Here is a 19,350-nt window from a genome sequence, read left to right as displayed (position 1 = left end):
AAACATGAAGATGATGATGAACTGATTGGAAGTTTCGATTCACTCGAAAAGTTCATCGGAGATCGAAGAGCTATTCAACCAGCCTTACAAGAGGATGGTAAAACCGAAATTAAGGTACCCTATATCCACTTAGTTTAACAAAATCAATTCTATGGTTATTCATCTGAACACCCGATGGTTCATATCGAGGCGTTCGAAGAATTATGTGTAACCATTACAGCAAATGGGGATTACCACAAGTGTAATCTTTTCCCATTCTCTTTGAGAGACAATGCCAGCAAATGGCTAAAATATTTAGAACCTGCTTCACTAAAAACGTGGGCAGCGTGTAGAACAGCTTTTCTAAACCGTTTTTACACTAGAAATCGTTCCAACCTCTTAAGGAACAAGATAAAAACTTTTAAACAAAAAGAAGATGAAGATCTTTTAGATACTTGGGAGAGATATAGGGAATACCAAAGAGATTGTCCACACCATGGATATACCGACGAATACCTGATGGGTATCTTCTATCGAGGCATAACACCAAAGTTACATCACTCTTTCGACACTGCAAGTAATGGAGACTTCTCAACTAGATCTGTAGAAGATGCTCGTGTTTTCATCAACAATCTCTCAAACAGCATCCGTAATCAAGCAACCTTTGGCAACTCTGCACTTCCTGAGAAGAAAGAAGAGATTTCGGAAGTTATGAAGTGTCTCCATCACATAATGAGCCAACTTGGATTGCAACAACCAAACAAGGCACACAATACGTGTAACTTTGATGGTTGGGACAACCCTATGGATTCTTATGATCAAGAGATGATGAACACTGCAGAAGTCTATCAAATTCAAGATTTTCTCTTCGTACCTGATCACTGCGGGTCTATTATTTTGGACCGCGGGAAACCATGCTTTCACCACGGTCGTGCTTCACTGGACCGCGGCCAAGACCCATTTGCCACGGTCGCGAGGCATACGACCGCGGGAAACCATCTTCCAAACCTATCTGGGCTATTCAAGCTAGTTCCAATCCCTATCCTAGTTTTCCCTCTTCTGAAACTGAAAATTTAAACAAAATAATTCTAAAGCTTGAAAAATCTAGGACTGAAGAAATTAGTGATCTTAAATCTGAATTAAAAACGATGCAAGAAGATTTCAATGAACAATTTTCCACCCTCCTCAGCCTGATGATCAAAACTAATTCTAAAAACATAGATAATTCCAAGGAGGAGCCAAGTGAAAATTCTTTCGAAAGCTCAAGCGAAGCCGACCCCTCCGATCATGTGAAAGCTATCACACTTAGGAGTGGTTTAGCTTACAAAGAGCCTGAATTTCCTAAAGATCCCGAAGGTGAGGAAAAGGGTAAGGAAAAGGAAAGAGAAAGAAAGAGTCACGGTGGAAGACATTGAAAAAGAAGTGGTAGGAGAGAAGGTTGGAGAAGAAGTAAGAGAAGATACATCCCGGGAAACCCTCGGAGAAGACCCGATTCCACCTCCACCAGCTCGTGTCTATAAACCTAAACCACCATATCTTAGAGCCTTAAGAGCCCCGAAGAAGGAGAAAGAAAAAGCTAAGCTGAAAGAGTTAATCGATCAATTAAATGTGAGATTACCTTTCGTAGAAGCTTGTGCTATGATTCCCGCTTTAAGAAAATACATGAAGGGTATTCTAACAAATTCTTTAACTCTTGAAGAAGGCGTAATGATGATAACCCATGAATGTAGTTCTATCCTGCAAAGCCGAATCCATGAAAAGAAAAACGATCCTCGAAGCTTCGTACTTTCTTGCACCATCAAAGATACGACTTTTGAGCTTGCTCTCTGTGATTTAGGATAGAGAATAAACATGATGCCTCTTTCAGTCAAAAAAATTTTAGGGCACCACACTTTCCAGCCCACTAAAATTTCCTTAGTATTAGTTGATCGTTCTGTTAGACAACCCGTAGGTATCTTAATAGATGTTCCCGTCAAAATCGAAAAATGTTCCATACCAACTGATTTTGTAGTTCTAGAACTAGAAAGAGAACTTAAGGATCCTCTTATTCTTGGACGACCATTCTTATCTACAGCCGGAGCCATAATCAAATGTTCGTGAAAGAAAAATTGATCACCTTCATTTAGCCGGCCTAGTTATGCAATTTGACATGAACAAAAGTTTCGATAAACCGAATTTGGATGGCAAAATTTGTTGGATTTATGAGTTAGATGAAATTATTGAGGAAGTCTATGAAGATCTACTTCTCGACGACCCTTTAAGTGTCACGCTTTCACCCACAAAAGACGAACTCAATTTCCTTGAAGAAATTTCAAGTGAGTGCGCGTGTATGCTTGATAAGTCTGAAACTTATAGGAAGCCTCTAAACTATCTAGATCTTAAGGACCAAACAAACATCCGTACACCTCTTAAAGACACTGCTTCAGAAATTAATGATCCTTGGAGCGAGCTTAAAGCCCCTACAGTCGAGCTCAAACCTCTTCCCGTCGAACTTAAATACGTTTTTCTTGGATCAAATTCTATTTATCCTATCATTATAAACTCTGGTTTGACAGAAGAAGAAACCACAATGCTGTTGTCTGAACTGAGAAAACATAGAAAAGCCTTAGGATATTCACTTGATGATATACCTGGAATTTCTCCAGATCTTTGTATGCACAAGATTAATCTAGAGGATAATGCTAAAAACTCAATTGAGAGTCAAAGGAGACTAAACCCTAACCTCATGAATGTTGTCAAGAAGGAAATTATGAAGCTTTTAGAAGCTGGAATAATATTTTCTATCTCAGACCGCACTTGGGTTAGTCCAGTTCATGTTGTCCCGAAGAATGGAGGAGTCACTGTCATTAAAAACGATAAAGATGAAATGATCGCTACAAGAACAGTCACTGGACATCGTATGTGCATCGATTACCGGAAACTGAACGCAGCAACTAGGAAAGATCATTTTCCACTTTTTCATAGGTCAAATTCGCCATGGGCATAAAAACCGGAATCGAGACCCGAACCAGAACCGACCCGAAATAACCGGTTCGGTTCGGTTTCGGATTTGAGATTAAAACCTATTGGATCCTGGTTTGAAGATCCACGGATATCGGGTCGGTTCCGGTTCTTACCCGATAACCGAATATCCGAACCGAATATCCGAAACATAATTTTGATGGGCTTTCTCGATTTTGAATGGGTTTTAATTTGTGGGAAATTTGTGGGCTTTACCAAATTAAAAAGAAATAAAGGGAGTGAGCTTTAAATGAAACCAAACCCAATATCCAAAATTGGAAAGAAAAAAAAATAATAACAAAAGCTTAAAAAATTTCTAAACCCAAAAAGAGAAAGAAATCGACTAAACACAAAAACCTAATCTCTCTCATCTCTAAAACACGACCCGATCCACTGATTCACCAAGCTGGAATCTGCAAATCCGAACAGCCGTCGTGTGTTGCCGGCTCCACCGTCTTTTGCATCCATAAACCAGCCAGAGGTAAGTATCTTCCTCTTCTCTTATTGTAATTCCCAAATCGAATTTAGGGTTTTTAAAAAAAATGAAATCGGTTTGGGGTTTAGGGTTATCATGTTGAAATGAACTCATTTCATCATCTTTTTTTACGTTTCCACTATGAAATTGTCAACATATACTTGAAAATCGTTTGAATCATGATGAAATCGATTTAGGGTTTTTTTTTTAAATGAAATCGATTTGGGGATTTGGGTTTTTGGTTGTGAAAATATGAAATTGAGTTCATTTAATCATCTATTTCGACGTCTATACTACGAATTTCTCATCACTCTTCTCGAAATCGGATTTAGGTTTTTTTTTTAAATGAAATCGATTTGGGGATTAGGGTTTTTGGTTGCGAAAATATCAAATTGAGTTCATGTAATCATCTATTTGGACGTTTATACTATGAATTTGTCATCACTCTCTTGGAAATCGGATTTAGGATTTTTAAAAAAAAAATGAAATCGATTTGGGGATTTAAGGTTTTCGGTGCAAAAATATGAAATTGATTTGGGGATTAGTCTTTTCTTTACCTTTATTTAACAAATAGAGTTCATTTGCCTTTGTTTTTTTTGTGTTTGTGTTAAATTTTCTTCTTAAATGAAATAGTCATTAGCCTTTCTGCATTGTTATTTCGTGAATGTTCTGGTTAGCTTAGGTGAATGTTATCGTGAATCTTTGGAATTGTTATTCGTGAATGTTCAAGTAGAAACTGGTTAGCTTAGGTGAATGTCGGATATGTGAAGATCCGTATGATTTATGATTTGCTTGGTTTGGTAGTGAAATATTGTTAAGTAAGAATAAGGAAACCTTATTCTTCGAATCACATAAAACACTGCAGATGGATTCAAATCCAGAAGATCCAAACATGAATGAAGATCCTGATATTGATATGGATGATGACTTAGAGGTGACAGAGGATGAAGCTGAGACTCCTCCGCCTACTTCTACAAGTAAAGGGAAAGGGAAAAAGAAGGTTACTGCTAAGGGAAAGAAAAGAACAAGATCAAAAGTTTGGGAGCACTACACAAGAACGAAGGCGAACTATGACAAGTGTAATTGTCATTACTGTGGGAGGTCAATGGCATGTGCATCAACATCCGGCACCTCCAATCTGAGGAAGCATCTTCTCTTCTGTAAGCAGCATCATGCGTGGGCTGCAGCAAAGAAGAAGAATCAAGAGCAAATAGATCCTGATGGTATGAAGCTGTGTAGAGTATCTGATGCTGTGGTGAGAGAGGCTACGAATGAGATGATAATGATAGGTGAGTTGCCTCTTTCGTTCGTGGAATGCTTGGCTTGGAGGCATTTTTGCAACAGAGTGAAATTGTGCAAGCCTGTATCTCGGAGAACATCTACAAGGGACATCTAGGAGATGTTTGTGAGGAAGAAGACACTGATGAAGAAGGTGCTTGGCGATAGTAAGCAGAGGTTGTCCCTGACAACTGATATATGGACAGCTCCCACCACCAACTCTAGCTACATGGTAATCACTGCCCACTTCATTGACCGAGATTGGCAGTTGAAGCATCTGATCATCGGATTCAAGCATGTTTGTGATCACAAAGGAAAAGCAATTTGTGCTGCTCTTATAGATTGTTTAGCTGATTGGGAGATCAAGAAAGTCTTTTGCATCACAGTTGACAATGCAACAGCCAACTCCTCTGCCATTCGAAGATTTAAGCAACAATTTACTCAAGTTGGAGCAGATTCTCTTGTTCTCGGTGGTGAGTACTTACACGTACGGTGTAGTACTCACATTATCAATCTCATAGTGAGAAATGGACTGCACGATCTGGACAAGCATGTCTGTGCCATTCGGAATGGTGTGGGCGTTGTGAGGTCTTCAACACCAAGGCAGATGTCTTTTGAGCTGCGGGTTGACACTGCAAAGATGACAAGGGGGAGTCTGTCTCTCGATTGCAAGACCAGGTGGAACTCGACATATCTAATGTTGAGTAGGGCTATGGACTTCAGGCTTGCATTTGAGAAGATGGTTGCTGAGGACAAGCTGTATAATGACTACTTTAAAGAGAGAGTGGATGGGACGAAGAGGATTGGACCTCCTGTTCAAGAAGATTGGGACGAGGTAGACAGGTTTCTAAACTTCCTCATCATCTTCTATAATGCTACGTTAGTGCTTTCTGCTACTAATTCACCTCGTGCACATAAGTGTTATAATGAGATGGTGACCATAGAAAGAAACTTAGTCTTATTGACCATTGATCCTGATACTGAATTGAAGAAAGCCGATGATATGATGGCTAAGTTAGGGAAGTATTGGAATCCATTTGGGTTTGAAACAGAAATGAATAGGATGTTGATAGTGGCTAGTGTGTTCGACCCAAGGAACAAAATGAAGTTTGCTAAGCTTTGTTTTGAGAAGCTATATGGACCAGATAGTATGGTTGCTAATGAAATGTATGATTCGGTCATGGAAATTCTGAAGATGTTGTTTGAAGAGTATAATGGTAGGATTGGTAGTTCCTTGAACAGAACCTCAAATGCATCAACTTCTGCTACTTCTGATCCGACACAAGCAAGTGGATCATCATCTCAGCCTCGGTCTCAAGAGTTAGGTAGAAGCAGAAACCGCAGAATGGACTTAGCTGGTCGAACACGTTATGAGAGAATGGATCAGGTTTACATGGAGCTGGTGCAAGAAACCGGATTTCAAGAAGTTACTACTGAGCTTGAGTTGTATCTGCCCGAGAATGTGGAGAATCCACACATTTTCGAAGGAACAGAGTATGATGTTCTATCATGGTGGAAAGTTAATAGCCTAAAATTTCCAGTTCTATCACAAGTCGCTAAAGATGTCCTAGCAATGCAAATTTCATCAGTTGCATCTGAGTCTGCTTTCAGCACTAGTGGTCGCATATTGGATCCTTCGAGAAGTTGCTTGACACACTACACTTTAGAAGTGTCGATGTGTACAGAGCAATGGCTGAAGAGGGAGATTCGTATGGATAGCAAAGGGACTATAACCATTGAACAGCTCCTTGATGATGTTGAAGACCAGGATGATCTTCAGAAAGGTAAACTGTCTACTCGATTTTTTTGTTTTATTGTTGACTTGTTTAAGTATTTATTGTCTTTGGAATGTTCATACAGAGTTTGGAGAATTAAATATTGAAGACTAAGGAGTCAATGATGAACAAGGACATAAATCTGGTAAGAAGTCCACGTTTAGATCAGATAGTATGATGTTTTTCTTTTTCACTTGTCATTCCACTATCTGATCGTTTCATGTTTTTCTTTTTTTACAGGGTTTAGGAGTCGCAGGTCATCTTTCAGGAGTTGCATCTCTCGCTTCTACTCTTCTATGTCTGTTTCCATTTTTCATTGAGTCTGAATTTAGACAATGTTATTGATTCAGCACTTATACTCTTCAGAACTTGTTTTTAGTTTGGTTATTGATTCGGCACTTGTTGTTGTATGAACTTGGTTTAGGATGATGCAGAACTTGTTTTTATTTATGTATGAACTTCTCTTTTAAGTTTGGAACTTGTTATGAAAATGTGAACTTTGATGATTCGGTTTTTTTTGTGATTTCAGATACAATTTTGCTGATTTTGGGTATTTTACCCGGTTTAGGAACCAAAAATTTAGAGAACCGAAATTTTCGGATAATTTTCGGTTCTAAACTTTGATATCCAAACCGATCCAGAACCGACAGGTACCGAACCGGAACCGAACCGAAATTATTTCGGTACCTATTTGGTTCCAAACCTTGAGAACCGAAATACCCGAAACATTTCGGATCCGATCCGGAACCGAACCGGATACCCGAAAGCCCAGGGCGAGGTCAAATGCTAGAAAGGTTAGCTAATCACCCCTAATATTGCTTCCTTGATGGATACTCCGGATTTTTCCAAATTCTTATTCGACCGGAGGATCAAGAAAAAACGACATTTACCTGTCTATATGGCAGGTTCGCTTACCGAGGAATGCCTTTTGGATTGTGTAATGCACCGGCTATCTTCCAGCGGTGCATGATGTCGATCTTCACAGACTTTATTGAAGATTTCATGGAAGTATTCATGGATGATTTCCCCGTGTATGGATCTTCTTTTGAAAAATGCCTAGGCAACCTTGGTAAAGTTCTGCAAAGATGTGAAGATAAGCACTTAGTATTAAATTAGGAAAAATATCACTTCATAGTACGAGACGGAATCGTGCTTGGGCACATGATTTCTAAAAAAGGAATTGAAGTTGACAAAGCAAAAATCGAAGTCATGACAAGCATACAACCCCCTACAAACGTAAAAGACATTCGTAATTTTTTAGGACACGCAGGATTCTATAGGCGTTTCATAAAAGATTTTTCTCAAATAGCTAGACCTCTTACGCATTTGCTTTGCAAGAAAACGAACTTCGAGTTCGATGATGAGTGCTTAGCCGCGTTTCATAAGATCAAAGAAGCCCTTGTCTCCGCTCCAGTCGTGCAAGCACCTGATTGGGAACTCCCATTCGAAATCATGTGTGATGCAAGTGACTATGCAGTCGGAGCAGTGCTTGGCCAACGAAAAGATAAGAAACTGCACGTAATCTACTACGCAAGCAGAACTCTTGATAAAGCTCAATGCAATTATGTATCAACAGAGAAGGAACTACTAGCTGTCGTATTTGCATTTGAGAAATTCCGTTCTTATCTCGTAGGATCTAAGGTTATAGTTCATACTGATCATGCTGCAATCAAGTATTTAATGTCTAAGAAAGACGCTAAACCGAGGTTGATAAGATGGATCCTCCTACTGCGAATTCGACATTGAAATTTGGGTCGGAAAGGAGCAGATAATGGAGTTGCATACCATCTTTCACGAATTCAAGTTGAAGAAAGGTTGCCTTTAAATGATAGTTTGCTGGAAGAAAACATCTATGCAATAGATACAACCCCCACCAATGCCAGTGCCGCACCACCACGTCAACTCATGCGACAATCAGATGCTTTCAATACCCCATGGTTTAGGCACATAGCGAACTACCTAGCAGCTGATGTAGAACCACCACATTTTTCGGTTATAGGAAGAAAAAGTTTCTGAAAGACATAAGATGCGTGGCTGAAGAAGAGATGGAAGGAATTTTATTTGGATGCCATAGCTCGTCTTACGCAGGACATTTCGCAACCTTCAAAACTGCTTCAAAGATCTTACAAGCAGGTTTTTAGTGGCCTACTTTGTTCAAAGATACTCAAGCTTACATATCGCGATGCGATAAATGCCAAAGGATGGGTAACATAAGCAAAACGAATGAGATGCCTCAAAATTTTATTCTCGAAGTCAAAATTTTTGATGTCTGGGGAATAGATTTTATGGGACCATTTCCTACTTCTTTCGGAAACCAATACATCTTAGTATCAGTAAACTACGTCTCTAAGTGGGTTGAAGCAGTTGCTAGTCCCACCAACGATGCAAAGGTCATCATGAAGCTATTTAAATCTGTTATATTCCCGCGTTTTGGAGTCCCTAGAATTGTGATAAGCGACGGAAGATCGTATTTCATCAACAGATTTCGAAAATCTTCTTAGAAAGAATGGAGTTACGCATAAAGTTGCTTCTCCATACCATCCCCAAACCAGCGGTCAAGTAGAAATCTCAAATAGAGAAATCAAGTCAATTTTGCAGAAAACAACTGCAGTTCATCGCAAGGATTGGTCTACAAAGCTTGACGACGCATTATGGGCGTATCAAACAGCTTTCAAAACACCATTAGGAACAACACCATTCAACCTAGTTTATGGAAAAGCATGTCACCTTCCAGTAGAACTCGAGTATAAAGCGCAACGGGCTATCAAGGAGATGAACATGAACACGAAAACATCTGGAGAAAGAAGACTATTTCAACTTCACGAGTTAGAAGAAATTCGACACAATGCTTGCGAAAACTCGAAGATCTACAAAGAGAAGACTAAAGCATATCATGATAAGAAGATTATTCATAGAACTTTTGCTCCTAACGATAAAGTTCTTCTTTTCAATTCTCGTCTTAAGCTTTTTCCAGGAAAATTACGTTCAAGATGGTCCGGACCCTTCACGATAAAGGAAGGCAAACCATACGGAGCCATTGTCCTTGGGACAAAACCGTAAACTCATTTACAGTGAATGGACAACACGTCAAGCCATATCTGGCTGAAGAAAGAGAAGACAAGAGAGAAGTGATGCTTTTAATCGATCCATCATCGGCCAAGGATGAGATCAAGGAGTGTCACGACCCCGGATAAATCTAATCGAACAACAATGTCAAGCTAACGACTTGAACAAGCGCTTAGTGGAAGGCAACCCACTTGGTATTTTATTTATTTCCCTTTGACCTTTATTTTCTATTTCTATTGCTTTGTTTTTGTTTCATTTAATTACAAAAGATGAGCAGCATTCTCCAGCACAATAAGACGAGCAGCATTCTCCAGCACAATAAGTACACTTAAACACTTCGATTTTCTATTTTCTTTACCATTCTTTCCAAGATTTATCACACTGAGGACAGTGTGAAATAAATCTAGGGGAGGATGTTCATCTGTTACTAACAAAATTTGAATTGTTTTGAGTTTGTTTTGGACACATAAAATTTTTCAAAAAGTTTTTCAAAATATTTTTCAAAAAGTTTTTCAAAACGTTTTTCATTAAAAATTTTCAAAAAGCTTTCAAATCAGGAACACATAAAACATTACTATGATGATTTAGACCAGTGTGCTTCTACGCTATTTTCTTGTTTTTTGCTCTCTTTGTGATGTAGGCCTAGATTAGGCGGTAGCTAGAGTACTTGCACTACGAACTCCCACCAGAGGACTTCTATTCATGGAGATTCTTTCTGACAGGATATACTAGCTCATTTTATCTAGACTTAATTTTGACTTTTCTCATTAAAGCATTAGATCAGGGAAACGAATCATAAATACAAGACTCCTTTATCTTTTTACCACTCTTTGTTGATCCTGAATGGCTAGTTTATCTTTAGTTAGTTCCCCACCGAACCTAACATCTTTCAAACCACATGCACTCTTGTTTTTCATTGTCCAATATGCAGATATGTGCAAAAACGTCGGAGAAAAAGAGGACCAACGCGGTTTTCAGTCACTGAAGACGGAGACTTGCGATTTCATTTGAATGATTCAACAAAAGGAGAAAATTCAGTTTGCCTTGAAAAAACTTCAAAATCTTGGTACAATTTCTTCCCTTAGACTCCTCTCTATAAAATGTGTTTCCCCTTTCTCAAAAAAAAAAAAAAAAATCTGAAAAAAAAAGAAAAGAAAAAAAAACAAGAAGGGAAAGGAAATTTAAAACCTTAGAGAGTCTAAAAGGATCGAATTTTCTACTTGAGGCAAGCTTGAATCTGATTCTATGGAGTTTTGGAGATCATCTTTATGATTCCCGGAAAAGATCTAAGTCTAGGGGAACAGCTGTTTACAACAAAGGAGGAAGATTATGCAACAACATTTGGCAAAGGAGAAGTGACTGAAAATTAGCGATCACCAACAGGTCCTTCTCTCTCTTGAGGTTTTGCATAATATCTTGCATCCTCCAGATCTTCAGGTAACCCGAAACACTTAAACTCCACCACTTAAACAGCCCTTAATGCCAAACGCTGTTTACCCTGAATAATGCCTTTGATGAGAATTCACTATTGCACCTAATGAATGTAGAGAGCTAGTTGACTGGAAGTTAGATCTAAGTGTGTAGATTTTCGCATGACGTATTAACAAACTAGTTTGCTTGTATTTTGATGAGAATTTTCTAGACTAGATCCAAATAGATGTTTCACGATAAGTTATGGTTTAGAATGACGGTCACTGAGTTATTGTTTAGTTCCTGCGATTTTTTTAAAATTCTTTCCTGACTTGATCTAAGTTTGTTTGAGGACAAACAAAAAGATAAGTCTAGGGGAGTTGATAACACCGTATTTTGACCACTTTTAAAGATCATAATTATGTCTTATGCAGGTGTTTAACTCTGTTTTCAACGGTTTTTAAAGTGTTTTCAATGTTTTAGAGTTTCAAAAGACTTTTCAGGAAACTTGGACAAAAGATATGCAATTTGGAACAAATGAACAATTTTGGATAAATGCAAATTGTCAGAAGTATGGCAAGCGATGAAAATCTTCTCACCGTCTGATCACCCCCAAAATTTGTGAAAACATATAGGATACAACCAGATTTCTAATGCACTTGGTTTGGAGACAATCCAACGGTTAGATCTTCAGATACACCCGATGCGATAAAGACAGAAAATGCAGTCTCGGAAGATGGCACAAGACGGAACCGCGGCCAAAGGCTATTTCCCCACGGGTAGAAGAACCGCGACCGCGGCCATTAGTCATTCACTTCCCAGACGACCTAATTAAAGCCCAAGTCGATTCCCTATATTATTTTTGAAGCCCTAAGTTTCCAGGACAACTCCAGAAGCTATAAATACCCCCTTTAGGTCATTCTAAAGGGTGTGTTCGTTTTTGTGCTTAGATTTTTGTGTGAGACTCACAAACCCTAGAGAGAGAGAGTCCGCTGTTTTAGAAAGAGGAGCCGCCGATGGAGAGCATCATCGCGCCTCCACCGTCGCCTCTGCTCTTCGTTCTTCTTCCCTGTTTTCTTTAATTTCCTATAACTTTCTATACTCTGTGATGATTGTTTACAATATGTTTGAGTAGTTTCCCAGTTGGGTTTATAGGGATTTTTCATGTGTCTTTGCTTATGAATCGATAGTTTAGGATTATTAATCTTCTAGATGTTTTTCGTTTGCCTTTAATCTTACCGCGTGATTCTATGCTGGCCACTTAGAAGCCGATCTGATATGATATGTTGCAAAAGCTTTAATTGATTGTCTGAACTAGGGTGAAACGAGCAATGATTCTATAGGAGTGGAAACCTACCTGTAGTTGAGTTGTGAATGTTGATGAGTCTTGTTCTGCTATTGCATCTTCTCTCTTCCAGGATCAGAGTGAAAACCAACTAATCAGGGTGCGAGAGATAGTTGTTTAGTGCTGCGAAAGTAGGTTATTCATACTTCTGTGCCTCGAGTTCTAGAACATATGTAGTTGATTACTTTTATCACTTGTTTAAATCCGACATAGTTTAGTCCATGAATCCCTGCGATACCCTTAAGCCCAACGTTCGTTTTCTATTGCTTACAACCTTTGCTTTTTCATTCGATTTTTCCTTGCTTTCATTCGCCTTTTACTTGCTTTCATTTGCTTTCGTTTTTCAATTGCTTTTTACTTGCTTTTTAGTTTAGATTTAGTGACATCCAAAACCCAAAACCAAAACCTAAACCTGTTTAGTTCTAGTCTGATTTAAGCATTAGTGTGAATTCGTACTGAAACAACTAAGTCTCTGTGGATCGATATCCTAAGTACTACAGCGCACATCTGTGCACTTGCAGACATTTAGGGGTTATAAATTTAAAACCTGAAGCTTAGTAAAACCGACCAACCCCGTTTACAGTCGCATCAATAACAAAGTGGATAAGTGGAAGAAGAGAGATCTGAGCGAGAGAAAAAAAAAAGAGATCCAAGAGGAAAAGAACAAGATAGAGAAGAGGAAGAATAGGGATCTGAGAGAGAGAAAAATCTGAGAGAAAAAGAGTGGGAAAGATAAAAGATGGAACCAGATTATTTTACTTAATATAAATCGATATATTCTCATTTTTTATTGGTAAAGACATCAATGTTATTTCTTACATATAAACTCAGATAAATTAAATGCTACTTAAATTTAAAGTGCCTAAATTTGTAATTAATAACTCAAAAAGAGTCATTAGGTGTAAGCGACTCTTTTTTAAATGGTAAATATGTAAGTATAATAATTACATTTTGCATCTTTTCTATTAAAATAGAAGCATGTTTTGTGTCCAAACAGATTTTTTTTTAGTTTTCTACTATTCTACTTCTGGATATCTATTATTTCTGTTGCCAAACAAAAATTTTAATTTTATTTATCTATTTTATTTATTTACAAAAATTAATAAAATAAGATATTTAAATTTTTTCCTTAAAATTAATTTCGAAAAATTTTAAATTTTAATTCAATTAGTTTAGATTTTCTAAAATATAGTTAAGATTAATTATAAAAATTATTAAATTAGTTATTATTTTTACAAAATAGTAAATAAGATATTACTTTTTTTAAATATCAAAATTTAAATAATATTTTCATAATGATCAAAAATAATAAACGTTATATTATCATATGCTTTTTCATAATCAATTATTTAAAAAATTTAAATACTTAAAATTAAAAAAGTATTATATAGATAATATGAACAGATAGAGTAAAATTATGTTTTTATAATCATAATCTTTTCGAATTAATCGAATAAACGGATTAAAATTATATTTTTATAATCATAATAAAATTTGTTAGTAAAAATAGATTTAAAAAAAACTATATCTAAACATAAAAATAAATTATATCATTTATTAGAAAAAATATTATATATATAAACAATATAAATTATATTATAAAATTAGATTAAAAAAAAATTCTTCTGCAAACGCACGAGATAATCTAGTTATTAGTTATTTATTACTAATTTGTATTCGGTTTAGTATCAAACTATTATCAATAACAAATTTAAATTGTCAAAAATTTTGGATTACTTTATTAAAATTTCTCGGCCTAGTTATTATACAAAGTTACAAAGTACAAACAATGTCTTTTGCTTTCCAAAATTTGCTTTTGTCTTGCCTCACAGCGGCAAAATCTACATGGTGTCAGCCTCTGCTTTGTTCTTCTAGATGCAGCTGCTCCTCGAATCTACAAGAGAAAAAAACCCCTAAATTGCGGCTGAATCTAGTTTCTTTGTGTATTACTTTTTACCTCCTATCACAGCTCCTGAATCTTTGATTTGAACCCTATTTTCTCTCTGAAATGCGTGCCGCTCCTTCCAACTAGATGACCTGTGTGAGATTTGAATCGAGATTTCTGTCTCTTTGGATCTGGTGATTTCCTTCTCACCAAATTTGTTACCAAGAACAAACAGAGGCAGAGAGTTTGACGGTAATGGCGAGCTCTAACCATCATAACAGGCTTCCTATTCGAGAACGGGTCTGTGTCCTCCTCTTCTTTTAGCTTGAATCTGTTGAAGCTTTTGTAATTTTTGGGATGCTGATGCTATCGATGTATCACAGATCGTTGAAGAATTTTGTGTAATCTAATTCAGTCTTATATGCTTTGTTAGTTACTTATTAGGGCTTTTGATTTAGGGTTTTAGTTACTCGATCTATTATCGAGCTCTGTTTAGCTTTAATTCTGAATAAATTCCTATTAGAGGTTGTTGTGTGGACCGATCTTTGATGTAGACAGTTCTTTTGGACCTTTCCTTGCGAAAGTCAAGTCATAAGTCTTGTAATAGAAACTATATATCAACTCATTGCTTCAGAATCTTGATTAGTTTGTCATTGTTAAGCCTCTTTAATAGGCTTAAGAAATAGTTCACTTATTCTTGAATAGGCTCAAGAAATATTTCACAATTCCTTTGTATACACAACAAATTAGTGGTTGTAGCGAAAAGATGCAATCCTGTTGAATTCTCATGCTTATGTGAGTATGTTTCACAGTTTTGTATGTTTGGGTGTTTCATTCTTTCTCATGAGTTTTTACTGGATTGACAGAGGAAGCGATGGGTTGGGTGTTTAAAAGCATTGTCTTGTTTTGGTTCAAAAAAAGGAGAGAGACGAATCGTGCCGGCTTCTCGAATAACTGAGGGGAATGTAGCAGCAACTGGTCAATCAAATCAATCTCAGGCACCGGGATTGAGTAATCACGCTACATCTATGCTTGCTCCACCTTCGTCTCCAGCTTCTTTCTCACATTCTCCTGCTCCTTCGATAGCCCAATCTCCGAATTGTCTCCTTTCTTTATCTGCTAACTCGCCTGGAGGTCCTTCATCTGCATTATTTGCAACCGGGCCTTATGCCCATGAGACCCAATTGGTTTCACCACCGGTTTTCTCAACCTATACCACAGAGCCATCTACTGCTCCTTTCACTCCTCCTCCTGAGTTAGCACACCTCACCACTCCTTCTTCACCCGATGTACCTTATGCTCGGTTCTTGACATCTGCTGCCGATCTCAAGAAAACAGAGAAAGCCAATTATATTTCTGCAAACGATCTTCATGCAACATACGCACTGTGTCCTGGCAGTCCTGCAAGCAGTCTCAGATCTCCAGTCTCAAGGATCTCAGGCGATTGTCGATCCTCATCTTTTCCTGAGCGCGAGTTCTCACCACAATGGGATCCTTTGGCTTCTCCAAGAACCGTCAAATGTTCAAGGAGTGACTCTAGTTATGCTCAGACACCTGAAACAAACACTACTCCAAAGGCATCTCAGGACTCAAATTTCTTCTGTCCTGACACATTTGCTCGATACTATCTTGACCATGATGCTCCGTTTTCTCATACTGGTGGAAGACTAAGTGTTTCTAAGGATTCAGATGTTTATCCGAATAGCGGCAACGGTCAAAGCATTTCTAAGCAAGATATGGAAGAGCTAGAAGCATACAGAGCTTCCTTTGGTTTTAGCGCAGATGAAGTCATTACTACAAGCCAATATGTGGAGATCACACATGTTAACGATGACTCCTTGAGACCTCGTAGTACCTTGGATGCATCAGAAGGTGAAAGGTTAAATTCATATGGCTCTGAGGCGGCTAGCTTGGACCTCGAGTTGTACAACGGTAATACTAATATGTCACACTACCTATTTTGAAATTTACGGTTTAAGGCAGATAGATATATTAACGAGAGCCGCTCTGTTTTGTCTCTTTTGATCCCAAATGTGTTATATCAACGCAGATCATATGCGGAGATCAAGCACGCCGGGCAATGTAGGACAAGAAAAGTCTAGTAGAAAGTACAAGACGGGTCTGTGCAGTTCGGATGCAGAAATCGATTACAGAAGAAGTGGACGAAGCTTCAGGGAAGGCAGAGGAGATTTTGCGTGGCATGACTAGAAAACCCTTTTTACTGATCTGTAGAGTTTAGTTTTTCTTTTGTTCGTTTTGTGGCTTGCCAGAACAAATTAAGCTTGGGTTCTGTTCTCTGGTGTTTTAGTTTATATTATACAAAGAAATATACTCATAGAATATACGTATAATTCCTAACAAATGACTGTTTGTATGCTAAGAGTCTGCTTGTCTGCTTGGTAAGAACTGTTCCTCTTGATATTTACAGTAGATTTTTAACTGTAAAAATTTCTGTTGTAAAATTTTTTGTTTTTACTTAAAAAAATTGTTTGATAATAAAAACTGTAGAAACTAATTGTTAACTTTTACATTACAAAAATTTTAATTTTTTCTTTCAAAAAAAGCAGAAAAATAAGATTTAATCAATTAAATTTAATTTGCAATTATTTGTATATAAATCTAAAAAATCATTTGAATAATTTTGGGAAAAAAAGAAATAGATAAAAAAAATAAATGTAATTATTTCTGTTAATTTTTTGTAAAAACTACTCTCACGTACTTTTTAGAATTGATGACCAAAACCAAAAAGTTTGGTTTTTAAAACTTAAAAAAAAATTAAAGAAAAAAGTGTATTTGACAAAAATATAATTTTTAAACTGTAAAATGAGTTTAAAAGCCAATGCCAAGCAATGCCTTAAACTCTTTGTTGTTATTTATTGGCATATTGTTTAAAATTCATTTTCGGTTTGGATATGTATTTTCAGTTCGAGAATTTTTATTTTTGGGTTAGTGAAAAGTGAACGGATATTTTCCTAAATCTTCAGTCTTTTTGTTGTTTTTTTTTAATAAAAAATACATCCACTATTTAAACAAATATTAGGATATGCGTGCGGGCTTGAACATTTTTCTAAAAATTGAATGTTATTGGGTTCTGTTAAGTATATTGGACTGATGTTAAGTATATTGAACCGATGTTAAATATATTACTAGTTTATAATTTGGGTTTTAATGGGCTTAAGTTTGGGATTTATTCGTATATATATCATATTTATGTTGAATGAAGAGAGTAAAGCTGAACATCATGTTTGGGGTGATTTCACAACTAATGGTGGATGTACGTTTCATTTATTTTATTTAAAGATATTAGCTAATATGTATATTGAAGAACAAAATTTGATTGTAATATAGATAACAATGCATTAGTTTTAATAAAAGGCATCTTTTTTGGGAATCAGTGAGAATTCAGTCAAATGTTAGTTAATGAGTTTTAATTTCAAAAGATTTTTGGAGAAATATAAAAACACACGGAAAATGGAAAGTGATCACTCTCTACTTACTCTATAACATAAACAACAGAAGAGAAGTTTTTCCAGTTAACCAACAATAAAATTTTTGTATTTAAAGAAAACCGTCTATAAATGCTTCTTCTGTTCTGATTTTATGAGAAATGTACAAAAAACATATTTGCATCAAATAATATTTTTTCTTTTGTTTCTGACCTGTAATAGAAAAGAGAAAGTAGTTATTTTCTTACTTTTTTCTAAACTATCTCTTTTGATTTGATCCTCAGATAGACGCACAAATAGCATATGTTCAAAATGAAACATGTAGCTGGTATTGATCATATCGGATTCTTTGTGCGTCTATCTACGATCAGATCAGTAGCAATAGTTTATTTGTTTTAGTTCTTACAAGTTTGAGTGAAAACAAAATATTTTCATTGTCTTACTTGTAAGTGCTCACTTGACAAGAAGTACATTGTCTTACTTGTAAATGGACCAATGTTAAGTATATTAAAAGTTATTATTTATGTTATTGACTCAGATCTTTTATTATATTTGGTATTTTCTTTTGCTATATATATATATATATATATATATATATATATATATTATATTTTGCATTTCTTTCTATATTTTAAATTATTACTTAATCTATATATTGTTTGACTACATTATCCAAAATTATAAATTATTAGTTAGTTAGTTAGATTATCTTTTATTGTTTTGGTGATAAAGTCCTTCTTATACTTGATTTATTAATACTAGGTATACAAAGTTGACATATAATCTAAAAAATACTATTTGACTTATCATATAAGTTTTTTCCTTTTCTATTCAAAAGAATTATAGATCCTTACTTATTATACTTGGTAGTTATAGATTATAGGAACCGTTTCTCTTAATAGATAATATTTCATAATTACACACATAATTTATTTATATCAACTGAATTTAAAGAAAAGATCTTATATCTAATTTGATAGTGAATAAGAACTTATATTCCCAATGTTATTTAAACCTACTCGATTATGTTAAACCTGTTTACAAATAAAGGAAAAAATCGATTTCATGTTGTTATTCAGCAAAACGAGTACTTTTTGAAATGGAATGATTTGAAAAAGTTTCTCAGTTACATGGTTGGCGATCTGGTTAGAAAATAGCAGTATTGGTGCTGAAGTAGTGGAAGAATGTTGGTCCGCAAGGATTTGAAGGTTTAGAATTCATTTTTGTTGATGAAGAAGTAAGTATTCACTTTATTATCAAAATCATTTATTTTCTTTAACAAGTAATTCAGTAATCTTTATGAATTTATTCTGTTGCTATCTTTTTAAAAACATGGTTTGATACATAAAGATGTGCATATATTATATTGTTAGTTGATTTAGAGTTTACTATTTTGAAAACAATATCTCTTACCAACAAAATGTTTTCCAAAGATGCAAAACTCAAGCCTCTATAAAAAACCCCGTCAATGTTTCATATTACAACAATGCTTTTCATGAAGGAAAATGGAATTCGGTTAAAGATTTCATTGTGCATTCTGTTCAAAACAAATGACCCCAAACAAATCACGTATATTCATACTTGATAACACAACTGTGGATCCAATAAAACTAAGATCAAATAAAATATTTTTGACTTATTCCGATTTTCGAGAAGTTTATGATGGTATTGTTAATACTTAATACTAAGTA

The 19,350-nt window shown here is 35.9% G+C and overlaps 1 protein-coding gene and 1 non-coding gene across 2 annotated transcripts; one reads left to right on the top strand and one right to left on the bottom strand.

The window, feature by feature from the left end:
- Positions 1-374: 374 nt before the first annotated feature.
- LOC112083745 lies at positions 375-482 on the bottom strand. Its single transcript, XR_002897874.1, has one exon. It is a non-coding gene; the product is annotated as a small nucleolar RNA R71 (small nucleolar RNA).
- Positions 483-14,174: 13,692 nt separating this feature from the next.
- Positions 14,175-16,623, top strand: LOC18012653 (uncharacterized protein At1g76660). The gene is made up of 3 exons (XM_024151405.1): positions 14,175-14,513; positions 15,080-16,145; positions 16,264-16,623. The coding sequence occupies exons 1-3, from the start codon at positions 14,469-14,471 to the stop codon at positions 16,419-16,421; spliced, it is 1,269 nt and encodes a 422-aa protein (XP_024007173.1). The 5' UTR covers positions 14,175-14,468; the 3' UTR covers positions 16,422-16,623.
- The last annotated feature ends 2,727 nt before the right edge of the window (positions 16,624-19,350 follow it).

The sequence above is a fragment of the Eutrema salsugineum genome, unplaced genomic scaffold, assembly GCF_000478725.1.
Source record: "Eutrema salsugineum unplaced genomic scaffold, Eutsalg1_0 scaffold_6, whole genome shotgun sequence".
Classification (NCBI taxonomy): Eukaryota; Viridiplantae; Streptophyta; class Magnoliopsida; order Brassicales; family Brassicaceae; genus Eutrema; species Eutrema salsugineum.
The sequence above is the reverse complement of the archived record's forward strand: the minus strand, read 5'-3'. Positions and strand labels throughout refer to the sequence as shown.

Coding starts and splice junctions, on each gene's coding strand:
- LOC18012653 (XM_024151405.1), top strand. CDS start 14,469: ATGGCGAGCTCTAACCATCATAACAGGCTTCCTATTCGAGAACGG. Junction 14,514..15,079: donor GGCTTCCTATTCGAGAACGG/GTCTGTGTCCTC, acceptor CTGGATTGACAG/AGGAAGCGATGGGTTGGGTG. Junction 16,146..16,263: donor GGACCTCGAGTTGTACAACG/GTAATACTAATA, acceptor ATATCAACGCAG/ATCATATGCGGAGATCAAGC.